At 35.5% G+C, this 21,129-nt stretch overlaps 1 protein-coding gene across 2 annotated transcripts in view; it reads right to left on the bottom strand.

Annotated features, from left to right (window-relative positions):
- Positions 1-21,129, bottom strand: part of MIPOL1 (mirror-image polydactyly 1) — a 163,533-nt gene that overhangs the window by 98,863 nt on the left and 43,541 nt on the right. For both annotated transcript variants that reach the window (XM_017742236.1, XM_008639590.2), the window contains 2 exons: positions 19,138-19,171; positions 18,708-18,878 (listed from right to left, as the gene is read on the bottom strand). In XM_017742236.1, the coding sequence (XP_017597725.1) occupies positions 18,708-18,878; positions 19,138-19,171 (205 nt within the window). The remainder of the gene's footprint in view (positions 1-18,707; positions 18,879-19,137; positions 19,172-21,129) is intronic.

Genomic DNA, 21,129 nt, shown 5'->3' with positions numbered 1-21,129 from the left:
CAATTACCCTCTTTGTGAAAGCATTATAATAATACTCTTAAGCAGCAACACTGTGTATGTCTTAGCAAAATTTTATACTTGACAACTTTGATACCTGAACTACTTTAAAAATATTAAAAAAGCATTCTAAAGTCAAGCACTCCTTTTCATAAGTGCAGGAGAATATGAAATTTTAGTGTAATCTTGCTGTAAAGAAAAGTTTTAAAAATAGAATTTAAAACAATGTAGCCCTTCTATTCATTTGAGCCAACATTTTTTGAATTCTGTGTCACTAGTTGTTAGCAAGGTCCAGTAAAAATAGATGTTCTTTAAAAGAACATGTGTTTTTATTGGTTCACTCCAGGGCTCTAAAATGCCAACAGCTGGAAGTAAGAAACTAAATTTCCTTTTAAAAACATATATAAAAATACTTTTTGGAGCACAGTGAAGAGAAGACATCATCTAACTTGGTACTGACAAAAAGGAAATGTTGGATGTATCCTTTTAAGAAAGCTGAAAGCTAAAGGAAGTGTTTAATTTGAAATACTGTGTCTAAATTCTGTTATCTCAAACTTGTGGAAATTCACACTTGGGAAAACTTCAAACAGTGAATATATCTTGTGCAACACAGGTTACCTAAACATCGTATCTGAGGTTTAATTGTGCCCTTAAATCCAAATTCCCACGAGTTCAACACTTTATGAAACACAGGCTGTTAACTGAGAAAACTGCTTCTCTACTTCAGATACTTGGAGTACATCAAGGAATAAAAGAGCAGTGTAGACACATGTCAATGAGAAAATGTCTTGATCAGAACACTAATTACTTTGCTCAGTAAAGGATATTAAAGCCTCAGACATGGTAATGTAATTTTATAAAGGTATCACACAAACAATTTACTAAGAATAAACTTTACTGTGTGGTCTACTGTGTGTACTCAGAGTTCTGTAGCCAGAGAGGTAACACTGAAGGTAAAAAAAACCAAAACTACCCCCAAAACCAATCCTGACAAAGGTGTCCTCTCTTCTTTCAAACCCACACATTTGTTCTCCTCTCTGAAGGTATTTGCCCCCAAAAGTCTCCTACCTTAGCTAGCCTGATGCAGGTGATAATGTACTTGACAGACAGTGAACTTTGTTAAGCCTACTTTAAGTGTTCCTTGAGCAGCCATCACTGCCCAACTATACAGTTGTCACTACAACATCATCCATTTCCAGCAACAGAGATTCAATCTTCTCTATCTCAATTTCCACCATGCAACTCTTCTAAATACACTCAGTCTTTTCAAACAAATACCTTTGTACCCAGCACAGGATGTATCACAAGCAGCTAAGACACAAAATGAAAAGCAAGCCAGGTAACATACAAAAAGGATAAGAAGAGATTCAGCCGGGAAAGCAAGGATAGACAGCAAGTAAATATATTCTTCCCTCCCATCTTAAAATGTAAACTACTAGGCTACTGTCAAGTCTTTTAAAATGAGCATCAGGTAACATGATTCAGCAGAATGAGGATGTTTGTGAGAGGCACCGGTTCAAGCTGCAGTGGGTGCTGACCTCTTTCAGTGACTCTCCAGGTGGGAGCGTTGGAATGCCACAGGGAAAATCCAGACAAATTGCAAGAAAGAACATCTGCTAAAAGGGACATTGATGGAGAGGTCAAGAAATGGACCAGGAGAATATCACTGAGTAGAGTCCATGAGGCCTACCCAGCAAGTGACTGTTAAAAGATAGCCCCAGTTCCAGTTATACAAAAGGAGTAAAGATGGTTTACCTTGAATCAAGTATTTCAGAAGATAGAAAAATCAATGCAAATAACCGCTTAATAGTGTTTGGCCTTTACTAGAAAATGAGGTTGCATTAACATATCAAACATAACTTCAGCACTTGTATAAACAAACCATCTTTAACATGCTGTCAGCTTTTCAGCATTTCTTCTTCAACTTGTACCTGTAACACGTTAACATAGTGTTATGGTGCCTGCCACATCTACACAGATTGATGAGTTATTTTTTGATTGTTATTTAACATGATTCTTCAGTGAGGTGTTCTCAAAGTAAAAGGTTCAGACATTGCACAAAAGAAAAACCTGCAAGCCAGTGGAGAAATAATGTTAATAGAGACAAAGATGGAATACTGCAAAGCATTAACATTGAGCAGAGCAACCCCCTGGCCTCAACCATTTGGTCCCTGTGTAGTTTGTTTGTATGAAGACAACACCTATCCCCAGAGGTTTCACACCTGTTTAACTCTGCACTTCTTAGGTCAATCAGGCTGTTCGAGTGCTTTCAAAGAGACATAAATGTTTTGCTATACCAGGGTCCCTCGCTCTCATCTCATTGAAGTAGGATGGTAATGTCAGGTGAATTTCTCATTTTGTATTTCAGCACAGATTTGACCCAGGAAAGGGTACTGTGGCACTCTCAGGCTCAGGAAGCAACAGCTAAAACTGAATATAACAGAAAACCATAACACTTCCTTACTACAAATGCAGTCCTGGTGGCTATTTAATCCTGTTACATCTATATTTGCTTTTAATATTACTATATGGCATATAGTATTTTTCACTGCCTTTCATTAAAAGGAATCCAAACTAACCTCTCCTGAACTTATGGCAATATGCTAGGGAAAAAAAGTCAACACATTATGCCTTTTATATGCTAGAGAAAAAGGAAAGCAATTGATTTGTTTCTGTTATTACAGGTATGGGGGTCAAAGTCTAATGAAACAAATGTACTAAGATGAGGCAAAATTCTGCACAAAGTTCTTTCCTGAATTCTGAATAATATTTGATTGTCTTATTCAATTAGCACATACAAAAGATAATATTTCATTAGAACACGTTTGTTCCTCTAAAGTCCTTATCAAAACTTGCAGTGCTTACAACCTTAAGAATCAGCACTGGCATAAACACATAAGAGTCCACTGAGGAGCTTGCTGAAAAAAAGCGACAGTGCCTAGAGGGAGGTATTGCAATATGCTTTTTCCTGTACTGACCAGAGTGAGGTCAGGCTGGTGAGGCAGGTGGATCTTTAGTCTGATCTGATCGCAAGCCTTATGAGGCCTCCCTTGCTTAAAAATACATAATCACAGTCTCCCACAAACAGCTTAATTCTGTCATTAAACTAAAGGTAACATATTTTTATTCAAGTCACACAAAAATCAAAAGTGAGTGCAAAGTCACTCACTCTGGGTCAGCCAGTGCATAATGACTTGATTGCATATCAGCACCTTCACTTCAAACAGTGAGTACTCTGCCACATTCTGTGGACTTTTATGCATGAAGACCTTGTGGAAATGGAATTCTTGATTACTGAAGTACTGTGAAATAAAAATAACCTAATTTCTCCTGAATAACTTGGGAAAATGATTTATGTTCTCCAAATTCCGGGAAAGTTGGAGTCCATGTGAATAGCAGAACTATTTTCCCACATGCATTTTTTTCCTTTATGAATTTTAAGCAAAATGCTCATGAGCAAAGTAAGTGACACACCATATATTGATGGAAAATGCATCATTACCATTGAAAGATAAGTTTATGGGTTACTGAGGTCCTACTACTACACAGCATAATACCTTCAGAAGTGATAAAGTGCATCTATGTTTTGAAATTAGTTAACATATATTCATTGCCATGAACAACTGAAGCACAAGTAATTATTCCAGACACCACACACGAAAAAGATGAAGAAACAAAGCTACTTTTTCACCTGTTATATTTTTAAGTCTTCACCTGTGGAAACCTGAATACAATAAATAACCATGTGAAGAAAACAAAAACAATTCAACTGATTCTTCTCTTAGCTGGTTATTTTGTTCACCTCTTCTTACTTTGTTTATAATCATCTGTACTTCAGACTGGCTCCCAGCTCAAATATGCCAAATGGAATGCAAGTGTTCTCACTTTGACTGCCCTTCTTCTCCCTCCCCTCAATATTTTTCTTTTTTTGAACAGTCTGCCCCTTGTCCCAAATTCATCACAATTTCTGGAGAGGCAAACATCTTGCGCCACTTGGAGGCTATACACTCTTCCCTCTGCAGACAAAAATCAAACCAAAGTCATCCAGTCAAAACACAAACCAACCTTTGGTGTCACTGTGAATTACGCACTTTGAACTGCAGATGTTTGGAAGCACTTATATAAATAGAATTTATCCTTTTTCTTCTAAAGTAATAATTTTAAAAGAATAAAAACTCAGTAATAAATGAGTTTCTACATAATAATCAATAGAAAAAATTTTCCATTAAATTATAATTTTGAATTAAGGTTTTCTAACCTCTGAAAAAAAATACTTCAAAGTTTTGGCAAACCATCAGCAAATGTGTTTGAATGATTATTTATACAATGGCCACCAGCTTAAAACTACTCTAATTTCAAGAAAGAAAAGTGTTTTTGTAGAGTTTAGGCCTCAGAAACACATGCATCTTTAAAAATTTATATTCTATTAGTAAGAGAAATACTTAAATGTAACCACTTCAATTTTTTTTGTAGCAGTGCAATGGTGTCTTGCTTCAAAAAGCTACAAAAAAAAATGCATCAAAATACAAATAAAACATTTTTGTTTTCTTTGTCACTATGAGCCAGTTGCAACCTGTAGTGTTAAGGCAGATAATATGCTGTAGGCACGACTAGGTTTCCTCCCACCATTCATTTCCCCGTCTATTTCTGAACACTTCAAATGCAGCAAAACAAGTTTTCATTTATTTTCATTTTATTAGTTAAAGGAACTGTAAGTGCACAGTATTCAGAAAATTTAGACAGGAAAGTTTAACTGTTTACACCCTTCATGTTAACCATCCTTACACATGCAGCAATTCCACAGCACTGAGTAGCACTATGATACTTACCCACCCAACTGCATTCTCTACATACTCTTACATCCTTGCAATGATATTTCAAATATCAAAACAACCCTGATCTACTTCTCAATGAGTTCAACACACACAGACTTTCTTAATCAATGAAACTCTCTATAAAAATGTGCAAGAAATAGAGAAAGGAAAAGGTGATGTTCTTGAGCTGCATGTGATTCACAGGTCATTCAAACAGGGTTCCTGTGCTGGCTGTGCACTGGATGACGACGTCTGTGCTAAGAGGGGCTGCTGACAGACTCCTGATCTGCAGGAGGAAACAACAGCAGGAGCTGCTGAAGCCACATAACTGTGTCACCTTCACATTCTCCTGTGTCCATTGCATATAAGTTAACAAATTTACCTCACCTCTGAGTTGTTTCTAATCAAAACACAAACCTAGTAACCTGGAGTCAAACATTTATTCATGAGGCTGTACTGAGTCTGAAAGTAAGCAAAAATGCATTAAACTAAAGTAAGGGTGTTTTTTTCCTAATTGCCTGTCATATATAAATAAGCAACTTCTGCTTTACATCAGTCACATTATTAATTCAAATTTTTAATTTCATGCCTATAAGTCTAATAAATAATGTATAAACTAAGCATGTAAGCAGATGAGTAGTACACAAGTAGTACGCCTGCTCACGCCCCACTGCAGAATTTTAGAAAAACTAGACACTGTCACAGTACAATGAAATCATAATTCATATGTTAGTGTGTTATATTCAAAAGCAAAGGAAATTACCAATACTCCCAAATAATTCAGCAAATGGAAAACACTAATTAAAATTTTATCATAAGAGAGAAAGAGCATTCAAGAGTCAAGATTCTCTTTTAAAAGTAATGACAAAAAATAAAAAAGTAATCTTGATTAGCTAAATTCTAAATCACTGAATAAAGGTCTGCAAGTACAGTAATAGTTAAGACTAGGGTCAGTTTTACTTTCAATGGATATCAGCAAGTCCAGCATACAGATACAAGAAATTATTTCAGAGTAGAAACTTCTGTATAGAAAATAATTCAGAATAATTAACCTCAACATCTTTAAAAATATTTAAAGAATAAAATTACACAACACCCAAGAGGTTTTGGAATAAATTTGCCATTAATACAGAACATGCATTAATATACTACTTACATGAAAACCAAGACCTAAATACCCTGCTGATTGCCTGAAATAATTTCAACAGTGGTTAAGTACTACGCAGTACTGCAAGAAAGGTCCTCAAGAAGCAAATCAAAGCATCTGAATATTAAAATATTATTCTGATCTTATTTTATTTATGGTCTTATTATGCATTTTCCAAATCAATGCAACTCCCACAGAAAATGTGTTCCTAATGAAAGGAAGGAACGCAAATTTCAGAAACCCATGAACTATATTTTTTAGTAACTTAAAAAAAAAAAAAATTCTCCTCCTTCATTGCTGAAAGGAGGAAACATAAATCTTCCCTCTCCAAGTTCTTTAGTTTCTCCCTCCTTCAAATGCAGCATCTTTCTTCCTTTCTTTTGCACAGCAGAATGTACGCATAAATGTACACTCTAATTCTCAGTTCTCATCTTGGCTGTGTAAGGTTCACTCCACTACACCACTTCATTTTTGTCTACATTTTTACTTCACTTTTTCCCCCCATATATATTCTCTTTACTACATGATTCCTCTCAATAACTCTTCTTTAATCATACTCATAATTAATTATGTTACAACTTTTCGTAAACACTGACTAATCAATTTTTCCAACACTCAAGTCAAGTTAGTAAGTAGTACTTTCTGGTTTTGTGGGATAACAAATTAGCACAGAAAGTTTAAGAATCTTAATCAACTAACAAGACCATGTCAGAACTGGGATTACGACACCCCAAACCTTTGCTTCATTGACTTGACCAAATGACATGGAGCTGTTGCTTCGTGTGGCCACATGTTTTGCTGGCTCTTCAGAAGAGTAGTCAGCTCCATTACAACCAGATGGCCTGTGGCCAAGAGACAGCTTGTCAAACATCTGACAACACACCATGACAGAAAGCTGACAATTGCTCTTGTTTAAAGCCTTTCTCTCACCCCCACTTAATAATCTGCAGCGTTGGTACTTGAACAATATGTATAGCAGAATAGAGGTAGTGAAAATGTGAAAGCTGTATGAAAAGGAGAAATTTTAGAAACAGCCTAATCTTCCAACTAGATTTAGAAATTAGGAATCTGATCTGCAGATATAAGCAAGGCACTCAGCTGCTGACAGAGATTATGTTTTTAGAAAGTACAACCTTGTTTAATTGAATGTAACCAATATTAGTTGACAAGAAAACAAAATTTGGTAAGCAATCTGTCATTCTAATGAGCTGGTTTTCAAATAATCTTCAATGGATTTTTGTAAAATCCATATGCAAACAAGGCTATTGCTGAAACGTTAAGTTGGCATTTACTGCACAAAAGGACAGGAATACTTCTGGTCCATCCTTAAATATCATCACCTTTTTCAAGAAAAGAGAATCACAGATCACTGTATAGATAGCAGAGGTTTAAAATATTTTTATTCTGATATTGTAAACATGTTATTGCAGGTGTACCTTGTAGTACATACTGTCCATTTGTCCTGATAAATTTTGTCCTCTCAGTTGAGCCATTGGTTGCCTAAGTGGCAGCTCTTGAATATTTTCTGGTGTATAATATGTCCATACAAAATTTGTTTAACATGTAATAAAAGCTACTTTAAACTAGAGATTATTACAAACTAAAACACCAGCTAGGTAGGTGAAAGCACAAACCTCTCCAGATACACCAGGGACAATAGACACTTTTTGAATAAATAATCTGAACCTGTAGTATTTGCTCTTTTTCCAGGAAACTTCAATCCAGAAGTATCTGAAAGCAATATTAATATCAGTGTTTTAACTGTCTAAGCATAAGGGTGAAAATGAAGCAACTAATTACAAATCTTCAGATGTTATTGTGGAAACAGTTTCTGTCTCATCAATACAGAGAAAGTAACAGCAAATATAGCTAGGTAACAGGAAATATATAAAATTATATTTCAGACACCTTTTCCAATTTGTGGAATGAAAAAGTGGAATGAAAGTAATTTAAAAAAATCAAGAAATTAATCAGCGTTGCACAAACTTTAAAAAAATCATACATAGAATACAAAAGCATCCCACAAAGAAAGATTCAAGAAAGTAAACCAAAGCTCTGCAAAACTGGAACAAACCCATACATTTAGAAATTATGTATTGCTCAGCTTTGGTAACAGAGAGAAATGCCTGAATGTATGATTTTGGTACATGAATAAGACTTTGCAAATATTAAACAGAGGTTCAATCTGAAGATTCTATCTCTGTAAGAAAATTTAGCTTTATCTTCATTGAGGTGTTTTACAGACATGGATGTAACACCTAAATAGATGCACCCTTCTTAAGTGGGCTGATCCTGCAGCTTTGAATAACAGTCACCTAAAAGCTTTCAGATATGTTACTGAAAAGCAGAAATGCTTAAACCTAAAATCAGCTGCCTTTGACATGTGTAATTACCAACACTGCTCTCATCCTGGCAATTCCATTCTTTGTGGAATAGGACACCCTAAGGGGGAAAAAAATTAAGAAAAACACAAAGATAGAAGAATGTTATGACAACTTCTGAAAGCAAAGTGATAGGCCTGCCTGCCAAAACAAACAAAATGGGTAAAATGCATGACTACTGCTGAGAAGAGTCTGAATACCATAGAAGACACTGTACATGACATAAGGAGAACATGTAAGGAGAGACACAGCTGCTGGCTGGCCCTACAGTAGAACGCCAGCTGACGTGACTATTTAGCATAAGGTATTAACAATAATTTTGCTGTGTCTTCCTGGAGGCTGGCACTGGCTCTCCTTTTCACAGTGACTCTTTCAAGACTTGTTTTTCAGGCTGAGATTCAATTTAAGTCCTAACATTTTGATTGTGAACGGGACCCCAAGCAATAAGGCTGAAAAAATGCTTGTAGATTAGGAAAGAAAAGCTTTGTCTTAAAGATGAAGGAATTAAAGTCACAGAGAGGGAAAAAGAGAGTGGAAACTATTGTTTCCTGAGATTGCTGGGATCTGAAATAAGAAATTTCTCATCATGATAATAACAAGACTTGAAAGAAATCTTACCTATTGGTGAAAAGTCATCTCAAGCGACAACTAGGAGCAAAGTGTTCATAGCCATTATTTGATAGAGAGCTCTACTCTGATTTTTGGGGTTTCTCTACTCTTTGGTACTACTTTTGTAGAAAGCAGAGAAGGACGTTACAGCTAACTAAGAAATAAGCAACTCAGCATAACTGAAAGATGACCAATAACTGTTGCACGACTTTGGTTAATAGATTTACATGTTTATAGCTAGTAATTAATTAAGTAATGTTAAAATTCCTCTCTCTCAAATTCTGTTATTAACAATATAAAGCATACATTCATAAGTCTTACTGCATCAGTATTTTACACCAATTAAATACTGTGTAGTTAGCCACTTCTATTCTGTATTTCTGATAACAACTCCAGAACTGAAAAAAGTTGTCATACTTGTATGATTTAATACTGTTCTTCATCTGCAACTTTTCTTTTGTTATAGCTACAAGTATTATACTTTTTACATAGTCACAGCTTCTTAAGAGCCTTTAAGTATTTCTATGTATTTGAATTGTGTAATTTAAAAAGTATTTTCAATACAAAAGTAAACGATAAAGAAGAATGATATTTTGTGCTGTATATTCAAGAATAAATCAAAAACACAGCTGAAAAGAATGACAACAAAGCATTAACATCAGCAAGCCTTAAAAAGTTCTCTGACAACAGCATCTTACAATTACATGCAGACTATATGCAATAGGAAAGCCTGTCCTTCATTTGCAATAGAGGGTAATGGAAGCTAAATTTTTCTTGTTCTCAAGCAACTCAGCTTGAAAAATAATTAACAGTGAATAAACAGAACATGGAAAAGAGGCTAAATCCTAGATACTCACAATCTGAAGCACGAAACAGTAAAGCCATACAACAAACAAATGTAGGCATACTTGGTGAACCAGACAAAGATAAGTTAATGCTACTGTGAAATCTCCCTTTCATAAAGAGAATATTGATAGATTTTCTTGTCCCTTTATTTTGTCAGGAACACTACATACTTTAAACCAGAATATTTCATCTAGCCTAAGGACTTGGAAAAATTGATTAACAGCTTCAAAAAAAGCTTAACCAAAAAAAAAGTCACAATATTCAGACCAAAGCAAGAGGGAAAATTTTCATTTTGGTAATTACCTGATCATTTAAAACCAGTTAAAAATCTAGAAAGAAATGGAACTAACATTTTTAAGTCCCACATTCCAGCCACAATCATTTACAATTCTGTTGAAAATGAATAATCAGCTTATCATCATCACAGTAATTTTTCCTTACATCCTCTGTTATTGCTAGACCTTAGCTTCCTTACTCATCTCCCCTCTTTACAGCTTAGCACACATGCTGAATCACAAGGATGACTGTGGAGGGTACTGCAATGCTGGAAGAGAGTCAATATTTCACCTCAGGGACTCTGGAAATAAAAATAAATTAAGTCAACAAAAAGTAGCTCTATTCATTCTTCTTAGCTCCATGTCCCACAATACTCTTAGTCAATTACTGATGTTGTAGAAGTGGCATGATCAGCAATATAGTTTGCCTGCTATTCTTCATGATATCTCCACCGCACAATTAAATCCAAACTTTACGTTCTGTGTATCATTTTATTTGCAAATTATGGTACTAGTTTGAAACCTATTTCTCCTTGAAGGAATCAAATTCATTTACATCTTGACGACAGGACAAAAACAATCACCAGAAAAGTCTGCGTATAAAATAGTCTAATAATTTTCAAAGGAAAAAGTCTGAATACAAACATATTAGAGTACTTTCTCCAAGAATATTGATAGCTTTTACTTCCTTATTTATTTAAATAAATCTCATTTTCTTTCTTAAAATCATCGCATTTTTATCCTTAATTTCATGTAATACCCAATTTGCATGCTACTTTGCACTTTCTCTACTTAGTATGCTTTGTTCTGCACCATGGAGTGCTATCTGAGAAAACAAATCGGATTTCTTTTTTAATTTAATCAAACTCAAAGATGCACTCCAGGAATGCACCTACTGCATTCTGACACAAATGGTATTCCATCCATAGGACTTGACTATAAGTAGCCTGACAAAAAAAACCCCAGACAAACAAAACACCCCAAACCAAAGAAATGCCCCTCTCCCCATTCTGGAAAGGGGTTAATGTGGATGTCAGATGCTGAGAACTACTTCATACTCCAGATCCACCACTATTTGTTCACACTACTTGCTAATACAGGCAAAATAAAACACAAAGTTGCAACCTGTGAACATTGAAGGACCAAGTGAGGAAAAGCAAGTGAACATGCAGGCCAGGCATATTAGCCTTTTCAGACTCCAGATTAATGATAAAAATGAAACAAAAAAAAATCTTCTTTGTTCATTATAAAAAGAATTCTTATGCAGACTCATCTACGTATCCAAAATAACAAAGTAATTTTGCATAGTTTCCTTAGAAAGTTGACTAAGGAAACCAGCTTTTCATACAAAGCACACAACTTCTTTTTTTTTCCCAATTTTTAAGAAAATCCAACATTTTATCCAACAAGTAACCAAAGTGAAACTGGATTCAACACTCAGCACCTAACTTGAAGCTGTAAAGTGTTAAGTACCATGGAAAACTTACTTAAGGTACCTCTACAAGAGTTTTGGTACCTATAAACCTTATTGCATGCACAGTAATACTCTTCAGAGGGAATACTGTTTGAATTCTGCTTTTATTCACATTGGAAGTTTCCTCTATGGGTTGCTGCTACTGAAACAGGAGATCAATAAGCATACAAAATACATTTTTCCTCTCTTTCGTCCCAGGGTTTTGACATTAAATATTTAAATTAATTCCAGAAATTGGCTTGAAAGTCTAAGCTGTGTGAATATAAAGCTTAGCACCATGATAGATGAGTCAAACAGCAATTAATGGAACAAGCTTGCATGCAAATTTATTACCATTTTCAAAGGGGTAAGTAGCTTCTAGATATTGAAGAGAGGATGAATGTTCAACTGGAAATTCATTAAAGTTTACAATTAAAGATATCAAGCTTGATCATGCCCTCAAATACTATGCAGACAAGTATTTTCTGAATTCTGCACTACACACTGTTTGCAGAGGAACAACAGGTGATTTAACAATGCAAACAATGATGCGTCTCCGGGCATCATTCAGTCAAAACCTTACAGCAGCAAAAAGAAGAAATGCAGTATCAATTAAAATTTTGCTTCTAAAGCTCAAAAAAAAAGAAAAGCATAGCCCATCTCTTCAAGGAAACACCGCATTAACATTTACATATTTACTCACACCTACCATTCATGGACTAAATACAAAAGTTCAGTATAAGAGCTCCTAAGGGTAATTTCCTTCAGATCCTTCTCTCCCTCCACTAATGACCTACCGTCTGACTGGCACTTCAAGCTGCATGAAGTATTAACTCAAAAAATACAAGACCTAATGCAACCAAAGCCTCACTAAAGTCTAAACTCAGGAATAACTGCAAAATACTTGCTTTTAGTAGTGAAATTCCAACTCCAGTGAAACCAAGGAGTTTCATGCTCTGTTAACAGATACCTGCCTACAGAGAAATCACAACCTCTGCTACATCACTGTGAGAGACAAACTGACACTACAAACATGGATTTGTAGTGTCCCTAAACCTTCTCTTACTATCCTGTTTGAACATCTCACCACTCCTCAGATTTCTTAATGCTTTGAAAACTGTGAATCACATACCCTTATCAAATTAAACAGAATACTATGGCAAAAGATTAAACAGGTGTTATGATTTGGGGGAACATTCTACAAAAATCAGAAAACCCAATGTAAGAAACCAAGAGGATTCTGTTTGGCCAGTTTCCTCTCTATTTAAGTCTCCAGTGGACTAAAGCTCCTACTTCAGAAGAAAAAAAATACTTCATGGTCTTCTAAATGCAGCCAAATATTTAACTGAATATTCTCCTGGAAAATATTCATGCTAAAGCCAGAACAAATATATCCAAGGTAGAGAGTCAGAGCACACCTAATCATCTTAGAAAGTAAAGAATTATTATATATTTTCAAACTGGATTTGTTTTTAGAAAAAGTAAGTAGCCAAGTCGTGAAGAACCTGCCCTTTTCTGAGATGCAAAAGATTCCTGATGCTCTTCAGCATCATTCACAATAATTTTACTCCACGTGTCCCAAATACAGCAACCATGGACTCAGTCTGGCACTTGGTGAGATTCACTTTTTCTTCTGAGAAGGAGCAAAGAAAACATGGATTTGACTGTGTTCTGTATAACATGGACTTCCTAAAACATGGATTTAGTCAAACATTCAAAGGATTATCTTTATTTAGGTACAGAGGAAATGAAATGTGTTATTTTCAAGCACTGTTGCAGTGCAATGCAATTAAACAGACTAACACTGCTAATCACAACCACTGCTCGTATAACTTCACTTTTTGTGATCTCCCTTCAGGATCCTTTTTACTCAGTCTTACCTCCAAAGAAGAGACATCTGTGAGCTTTACCTGAGGCCAGTAGGTAATCCAAATAAAATCCACTCAGTGAATCCCAATAAAACTGACAACTATTTCATCAGCCCCTCTTTCTTTACTCCCTGCACTCACTGTGCAATTTTTAATGTTAAATCTCAAATTATTTTTCTTTTTTAATCTACTCTATATCTTACTGCATACCTCTGTTGCTTTCTGTCAGGACTTGGACTAAATTCACAGGGCAAAAGGGGTATCCTGCAGATAGGCGTCCTCTCTCTGTTTAACCATCCTGCTGGCAAGGAATTTCCCCATGCCCATTTATCAGCTATCTCTCAGAGAAAAGGATGCAAATGAGAACAACAGCAACTTGCTGCTGCCTTCCCAAAGTGAGTGAATGAGCAAGGTTTTTGGATCCTCGAAGTACAATAAACATCCCCCTTACTTTCACTTTCCTCCTGAAATAAGCCCATGACCAAAATCATCAGTACCCAATGGCAGCTGCCTGGTTCATAAACAAGTGTGAATACAGCATCCTACCTCTTCTTTTCCTGTTCCCAAATAGCAGCGGCAAAGGGAAAAGTAGTGTAAGCATCTTGACAGAGCAGGTAGGAGGATATCATCAGATGTGCTCCTGCCAGCCAAGAACTTGATTAGCATCAAGTGTCAAGAAGAGCCAAAGGGTACCAAAACACAGTATAAAACCAAACTGCTAAGTAAAAAAAATAACATCCCAAACTATGTTTTGGCATGCAAAGGGATCACCTCTGTCCCAAGAGTCATGAGGCATTGTAACCTGTCACTCGAGTATTCCCCAACTAAGAGTCCAAGATCTGTAAATATTTGTTTTCATTTACATTTCTTGTTTTTACATTTCATACACCTCTTGGGTTTACTACCTCAGTAAGACCTGTTCACTCGTGTGCTGAGAATGCCTTAATGCTCTGTGAATCACAGGTAACACAGACCTCTACACACTGCTTGGTGTAAAAGGAGGAAAATTGCTTTAGCAGAGCAAAACCAAAAAAAAAGCTAGCAAGAAGCTGACTAGTTGTAAGTGCAGATATTTATCAGTTATTACTAATTAGCGAAACTGATAATGATGGGAAGTCAAGCATAGTGCATCTCATCATTGTTTTCAGTGACAATAAAGTGCTGCCTGCTGCCAAACAGCGCCTCAAAATAGAGAAGGATTCTTTCACTTGCTTCAGATGAGCAACTGGGTGCCTGCCAATTTTTTACATGAACAGTCATAAGCATGTTCCTGCACAGCAGGATGTGGTCAAACTATTCAAAGCTGTAAAACCAGGTTTGCCTGCCAGTTATGTTATTCCTTCAAGATCAGTGTACAAGAGATGATACTTTGCCAGCCATGAAACCACTGCTATTCCTTAACAGCAAATTATATATCTTTAATATTTAAAACTCTGTATAGAACTGACCTGTTACCAATTTTAAAACTCCCACATTTACAGAATTAGTTAGGACTGGAAACATATCAAACACACAATCTCCTAATCTCTTAACGAGCTTTAAAAAATCACTTCCTTCAAGCTGTACCAATTAAAAAGTCCCCTTTCTTGTCTAAACCAGAAGAAAAGTAATTGTAATGTCTTAGTCAAGTCTTCAGCTGCCAACCCTGTAATGATATTAACATTCCTGTCCATAAGGTGTGATGTGGCTAATAGGTGGCTGAGACATTGTACTGTATTGCCTCCTGCTGGAAACCACTTCTTTAGAGTATTTTATGAAGATCACACAATGTGACTATGCCATATGGAATCTCTACTAAATGCCTGCCACTAACTGGATTACTCAAGCAAGAAAAGATTTCTGAAGAAAGGGAAAACTTTATTATGATCAACTGGACAAATAAGTTTTTTCCTTGAATGGGTTAAGACAAAACTGAATGTTACAGACAAGAAAATGATGTTTTATTTCTTTCAGAGGATCAGTCATAAAACACACCGAAGATCCTCAGTATCACACAATATCTGTTCACTAACAAACATATCTTAGCAAATACAACCAAACTGTTGAGTTTGTTTTTTTCAAGGGGGTTGATACAGAAGATGGATGTCAATGTTTAGCCATGCTTTAGTTGTTTGTTTATTATTCACTTGAAAATACATACTAAAAGTAGTATCAAATATTTGAGTTTATACCATTTCATTTGTTTTCACAGATACAAAAAGTAGTTTGCATATTTGCTCAGCAATCTAGCGAAAGATCTAAGATTACATACACTTGCACAGCTCAATACAGTGATAGAAGTGCCTCAATCTGCTTCCTAGTAAGAAGCAATGTTCACGTTGGAAACCTCAAAAAATACGCAGAGGTTCTTGGGTGTTACAGCTAGAAAAAACATTTTCATGGCCTTTCCAAGACATGGACAGTGCTCTTCATTTTTTTAAGACTAAAAGAATTATTCAAGTAAAATTCAAATAGAAGAATCACAACTAGCTAATCATCAAGTACGCTGCAACGGCAGTCCAGTTAAATGCAGCTCAGTAGTAGCTACTCAGTAGCTACCAGAAAAAGCATTATAAAACTGAATTTAAAAGACTAGTTGGAAGTAATCTGTATTTACCTGGTCATAGGAAATGCATAGTTTATAGAATGTCCATTCTCTAGAAATGTAACATATTCCTCACTTGAAATCAAAACAATGTGTTTGAGCTGTGAAGGCTTTCACATTATTGTTTCTTTCTAGGACAAATCAGAAATCCTGTAAGTTAACCCCCGAAAGCTAGACACTACTCATGTTCGTTGTGCTCAATTGTCAAATGCCGGGCTATTGCGAAGAAAATCACAGTGAAAAGTAACAGGGGCAGCTTCATCAAACACAGTCAGTCCAAATGCTTGCTACTGCATCGGTAGCTCTCCATCACATGGAACCAGCTATGGTGGTCACTCAAATGACATTGCTGTCTCCAGCACCACACAACAGCAACCATGAACAGAACAACACGGTGTGTCATTAAACATTCAACCTCCATTGCCCAGTGACCTCTGAACTTTACAAATGCGTTTTCCAGAGGATAGCCACAGCCTGCTAATGGTTTACTCTATTTCTGCTTCTTCTCAACCTGCTCTCAATTCCCCCTTTTGTATTTGATGCCACTTCCACAAAAAGAAAAAGATTTTAACTTGCAGATGTTACGAATGCCTGAGGCAACCCCAGATCTAACTTCCAATAATTTGCATTTGTTATGCTAAGCATATACATCCCCTGAATTATATCTAGTCCCTTAGTGGTCTAATGCAGAATCCCTCTCCTATTGTTCTTGCTGTTAGCACTGTAATAACTACTGCTATTGCAATGTTAACAAAAGACTACTAATAATTCAAGTATGGTACAAATTCCCAAGGAATCATCAAGTGAGAAACACAGGTTGAAAAGGTAGCTGCAATTCCAAGGACCTATTTTCTAGATTCAACAGTAACAGCTGTAAAAGCATCACATATTTGAAAACACATGATGAATAGTTCTATTAATAACAATTAATTTAAAACAACGGTGGTATAAATTGCTAGCATTATTACAATACTACAGCTTAAAGTCAAATATTTAAATTTTCATTTGTTGAGGATTTATAAATCATTAATTTATTTTTTCATCTGCAGTATCTACTTAACATTACCTGTGATTTTTGCTGACATGCCTAAAGTGTCACCTAAAGTGGCTTTGCTAGTGGTGACACTTGAGCCATTACTATCTAAAACAATTATCTTTATTAATTTTCAAGCTGATTACTTGGAAAATATTACTCCTTAAACAGTCAGCTTAAAATAAATTAAATCAAAATGTGTATTAAAATGCCTGACAATGATATTCTTCTGACATTCATAGTTTTATGGTCCAAGTATGCCTGAAAGTCCACTTCAACAAAGAATCAAAAACTGAAAAAATGAAAATAAAAATATCAAGAGATTCTTCTCTTTTGCTGAAAGCTTTCCTCTTACAAGCTGCTCACTTTTCAAATGCCCTGTGCAAAGAAGAAAGAACATAAACTTTTGGAATGGTTATTGGATGTTTCCCAGTAGCTGTGCTGGGAATATAAAAGGAAAAAAGTAGACTGAGAAAGTAAAATACCACCATTAATACATTAAAATTTTTTGCAATACATACTTGACAGACACACAAAATATTTTAAGCACCAGGCAGATGGAGCTTTCAAGGTTAAAGTAGTAAAGAATGCAAAGACAATGACTGAAAAAAAGTGTGAAAATTACAGTGTATGTAGAGGAGGCACTTTTATCAGAAAACTTCTCAGTAGAACATAAATTCAATTAACATTATTGGTATCATTAAAGACCACAACCTGACTTTAAATCTAATAGAAATTAGCTAGATGTGGGCCAACTTTGGTTACTTACATTAAAAAGCAAAATTTTCAATATTAGAAGAGTCAGATGAAATTTCTTGCCTGGCATAAATCCATAAGGAACTTCATCCAGCCTAAGATCTTTTCTCAGGAGATACACTCCCTACTTGGATTGTTCCTCCCTACAACTTATTCCTATTGAGTTAAAATTCTGTTAAAAAAATGGTGGGTAAAAAACCAAACTCAAGCCAAAAAAACCAACAGAAAAACTCTTCCATGAGATGAGAAAAGCAAGGATTCTTCTTTCATTTTCTTTACTCTTTATGGTGAAGAGAATGAAGACAATTACTGTTCTGTCAAAATAGGAAATTGCAGGCAATGAGTGATCTGAGTAGAAAAAAGAACCCAGATTCTTTCAAGTCCCGTAGTAGATGGGTAAGACTTTGAGAGTGAAGGACCACATGCTGATTTTTATCTCCTGAATGTAAAGCAACAAAGGGAGGAATTGCTTGCACTGTTGCATGTGGTACTGTTGCCTTCCTTTAATGAATATTTTTGCTACTTATAACCCTTTATAAATCCTTCAGTCCCAGTTAACCGTCATCCAATGCATTTTACCAACACAGCATACCCCAAAACTAAGCCCTTAATAGATTTTCAGATTGGTCAACTCACTGAAAACTGTTTTGTTTTAGAAAGAAGACAGATAGTAAAGAAGCGCAAACAATACAAACATAACTTTTCTCGTGAAAAACAGTGATGCCATTTTAATGGGCACTACTACCATGAAAAAAAAGTTGATCACTAATCAGACATTTACTACAGGGGCTCTCCTCTGAGATTCTCAACAGAGAAAAGTATATGAAATAATTTTCTTCCCCAAAAGTAAAACAAAAAACCCAAAAACCCCCCAAAAACCAAAAAGAAAAAAAAAGAAAAAAAGAAATTTGCTACTGAGTGATTATATACTTGTATGGACTTACTTGAGATAAAGCAGCATCCCGTTGTTCTATTACTGCATTCATTTCCTCAGCTATTATTTTCTTTTTACGTTCTTTGGTCCTGTGTATTCGGTTCAGAATTATAGCTCCATTCTTCAGTATATCTATCCCTGTGTCTGCATTGTTTATTCTGTTCAGTAATTCCTGTAATGTCTACCAACAGCATTATATGTTAGTCAGACATGAAGTTTTAATATATTTTATTTAATATAGGGTTTTAATTAATAGGCACATGTGAATTGTAAATTGACTGAGTGAAGTTATTGAATTTTCATATTGCAGCAAAGATGTACATTATTAGTGTGTCAATTCTTCTTTTTCCCACATCTTAGTTCTTGAAACCCACTCAATTGAACTTAAGCCTCTAAGATATAAGACTGACATCAAGAAATCTCCTCAGAGAATGGCTTACCATGTCATTTTCTTCAGGGTTAATATTTTCTAGCCTAGAAAAAAGGGACACAGAAAGCCTGATCAGTAGCATTTCCTTAGTGCAGCAAAATGAGTTCGCTTTTTAAATCTTTAGAACCTCAAGTAATTTCATTCTACTAGTCTTTAGAGTCAACCATGACACTGAACATATTAAAGTGCCACCTGCTCGACTCCATCTTTCAATAATGCTCCATATCTTCAGCACTGACTTCAGACTGTTAAGTTATTAATGTTTACTGCTATATATGACTACAAGGATCAATTGTTCATATGTGCTTAGATGAAAAAAGTTCCCCAGTGATAGAAATGACTGATGCTTTTATTTTATTTATTTCTGGGCTTACAACTTTTACCTGATGTATTTTTTTTTGTTTTTACTGTACCCCAAATGAAACAGAACATGACTTTAGTTGATAGGGGTTTTTTTCATTTTTAAGTAATTATTTTCCCACCTCTTTCATCCAAAATGAGGGAAAAATCCCAAAGCAGTTGAAGTTACTTTAAAAATATTTTGATTTTATATCTTGCATAAAATAGGAAGCTAAGCCAATTCTCTGCAAGGCCCTTATTTAATTCCGGAACAAACCCGCCTGCACTTTCCTCCCTTTCTATTTCAACAGAACATATATTGACCTGTCAAATACAAAGATGATACGAGGAATTTAGTCATACAGCATTGAACACTGGCTGTGCAAAAGCAGTAAGTGATAGCACAAAAATCTAATAAATGGGATAGTACACATTTTATTTTACCTAAGGTTAGTTAAATGGACAGAGATCTCTTTTCTGGAAAAATGAACATATTAAAGTTACCTTACCACTCCATTGCTACTTACTTAATGGTGACTTCTACTAAAAGTAGCCTATGATATTTTAAGACAGATACAGTACCATTAAACATCTCCTAAACAGGCACACTCCTAAACAGTGCTGTGACAGGTGCTGCTCCAAAGCCATTATTTTAGCTAGCAAACATCATAGAACACTTGACAGTACACTACCACATTTTCCATTAGTTTAGCAGATAACAGTACATAAGGCATATTAAATCAACCAGTATAGAAATAAACTTTTAAACAAAAAAGAAATATTTCAGAATACACTCTCAGTGTGTAACAGCTGGTATATTTATATGGCATTCACAAACAATAACCACTCCAACATATTCAGTCAGAACCAGAACTAAACAAAATAAAGTAAAAGCTAACCTTTGCTGGGTTTGACTTGTATTCATAAAGTAACACAAATAATAAAATAACAAACATAATAATATTAATTATTATATTATTATAATAAATTATCAGAACTGGATCCTTCTAGAGTTCCTGCTTTAGGCTTTTACATTGTTCTGAGTGCCCCTTCATGTGGGACTCAAAAATGGATCTCCAGCTAGTTTGTATTCACAATGAAAAGAACGGTATTTGTCAAAGTAAATTGGCAGGACTGACCCAGCTTCTCCAGAGGACCTCTACACTGCTAAAAGTGCGGGTCAACAAAATCACCCAGCCAACCAACAGGCTGGGTAAGCAAGACACCTTAGGGAGAAATGGGAGTGGGAAAAAGAACATGAACTTCTGCCATAGGCATACCTTCAGCATATTACTGCCACAAAGGATCTGTCTACAGGCATACAGACACCTCCTTAGGCGACAGTATTTTTTAAAAAGTAGCATCCGGAACTGTGTATTTGCCCTGCTAAGTCTCCCTGTGCTGTGCATAGACAATGAATGAAAAACTCATGATTTTAAACAGCAGTAACCAAGGATTCCTCCTCCCCCACTTCTAAACACATTCTGATAACATAACCCCTAGGGCCAACAGGGCTGAAAGAATTTTGGTTGTTACAGTTAAATAATGACAATAGAACTGCTCCAACTGCTAATTTAAAGAAAGCATTAAAGCATTTGATAAAGGTTGGCAGGCTGCTCAGTATTGCCCTCTTGTAAAGTACTCTGATTGGAATAAGTCCAAA

Source organism: Corvus brachyrhynchos, unplaced genomic scaffold (genome assembly GCF_000691975.1).
Source record: "Corvus brachyrhynchos isolate BGI_N302 unplaced genomic scaffold, ASM69197v1 scaffold115, whole genome shotgun sequence".
Taxonomy (NCBI): domain Eukaryota; kingdom Metazoa; phylum Chordata; class Aves; order Passeriformes; family Corvidae; genus Corvus; species Corvus brachyrhynchos.
This window is presented reverse-complemented; position numbering and strand designations above follow the sequence as displayed.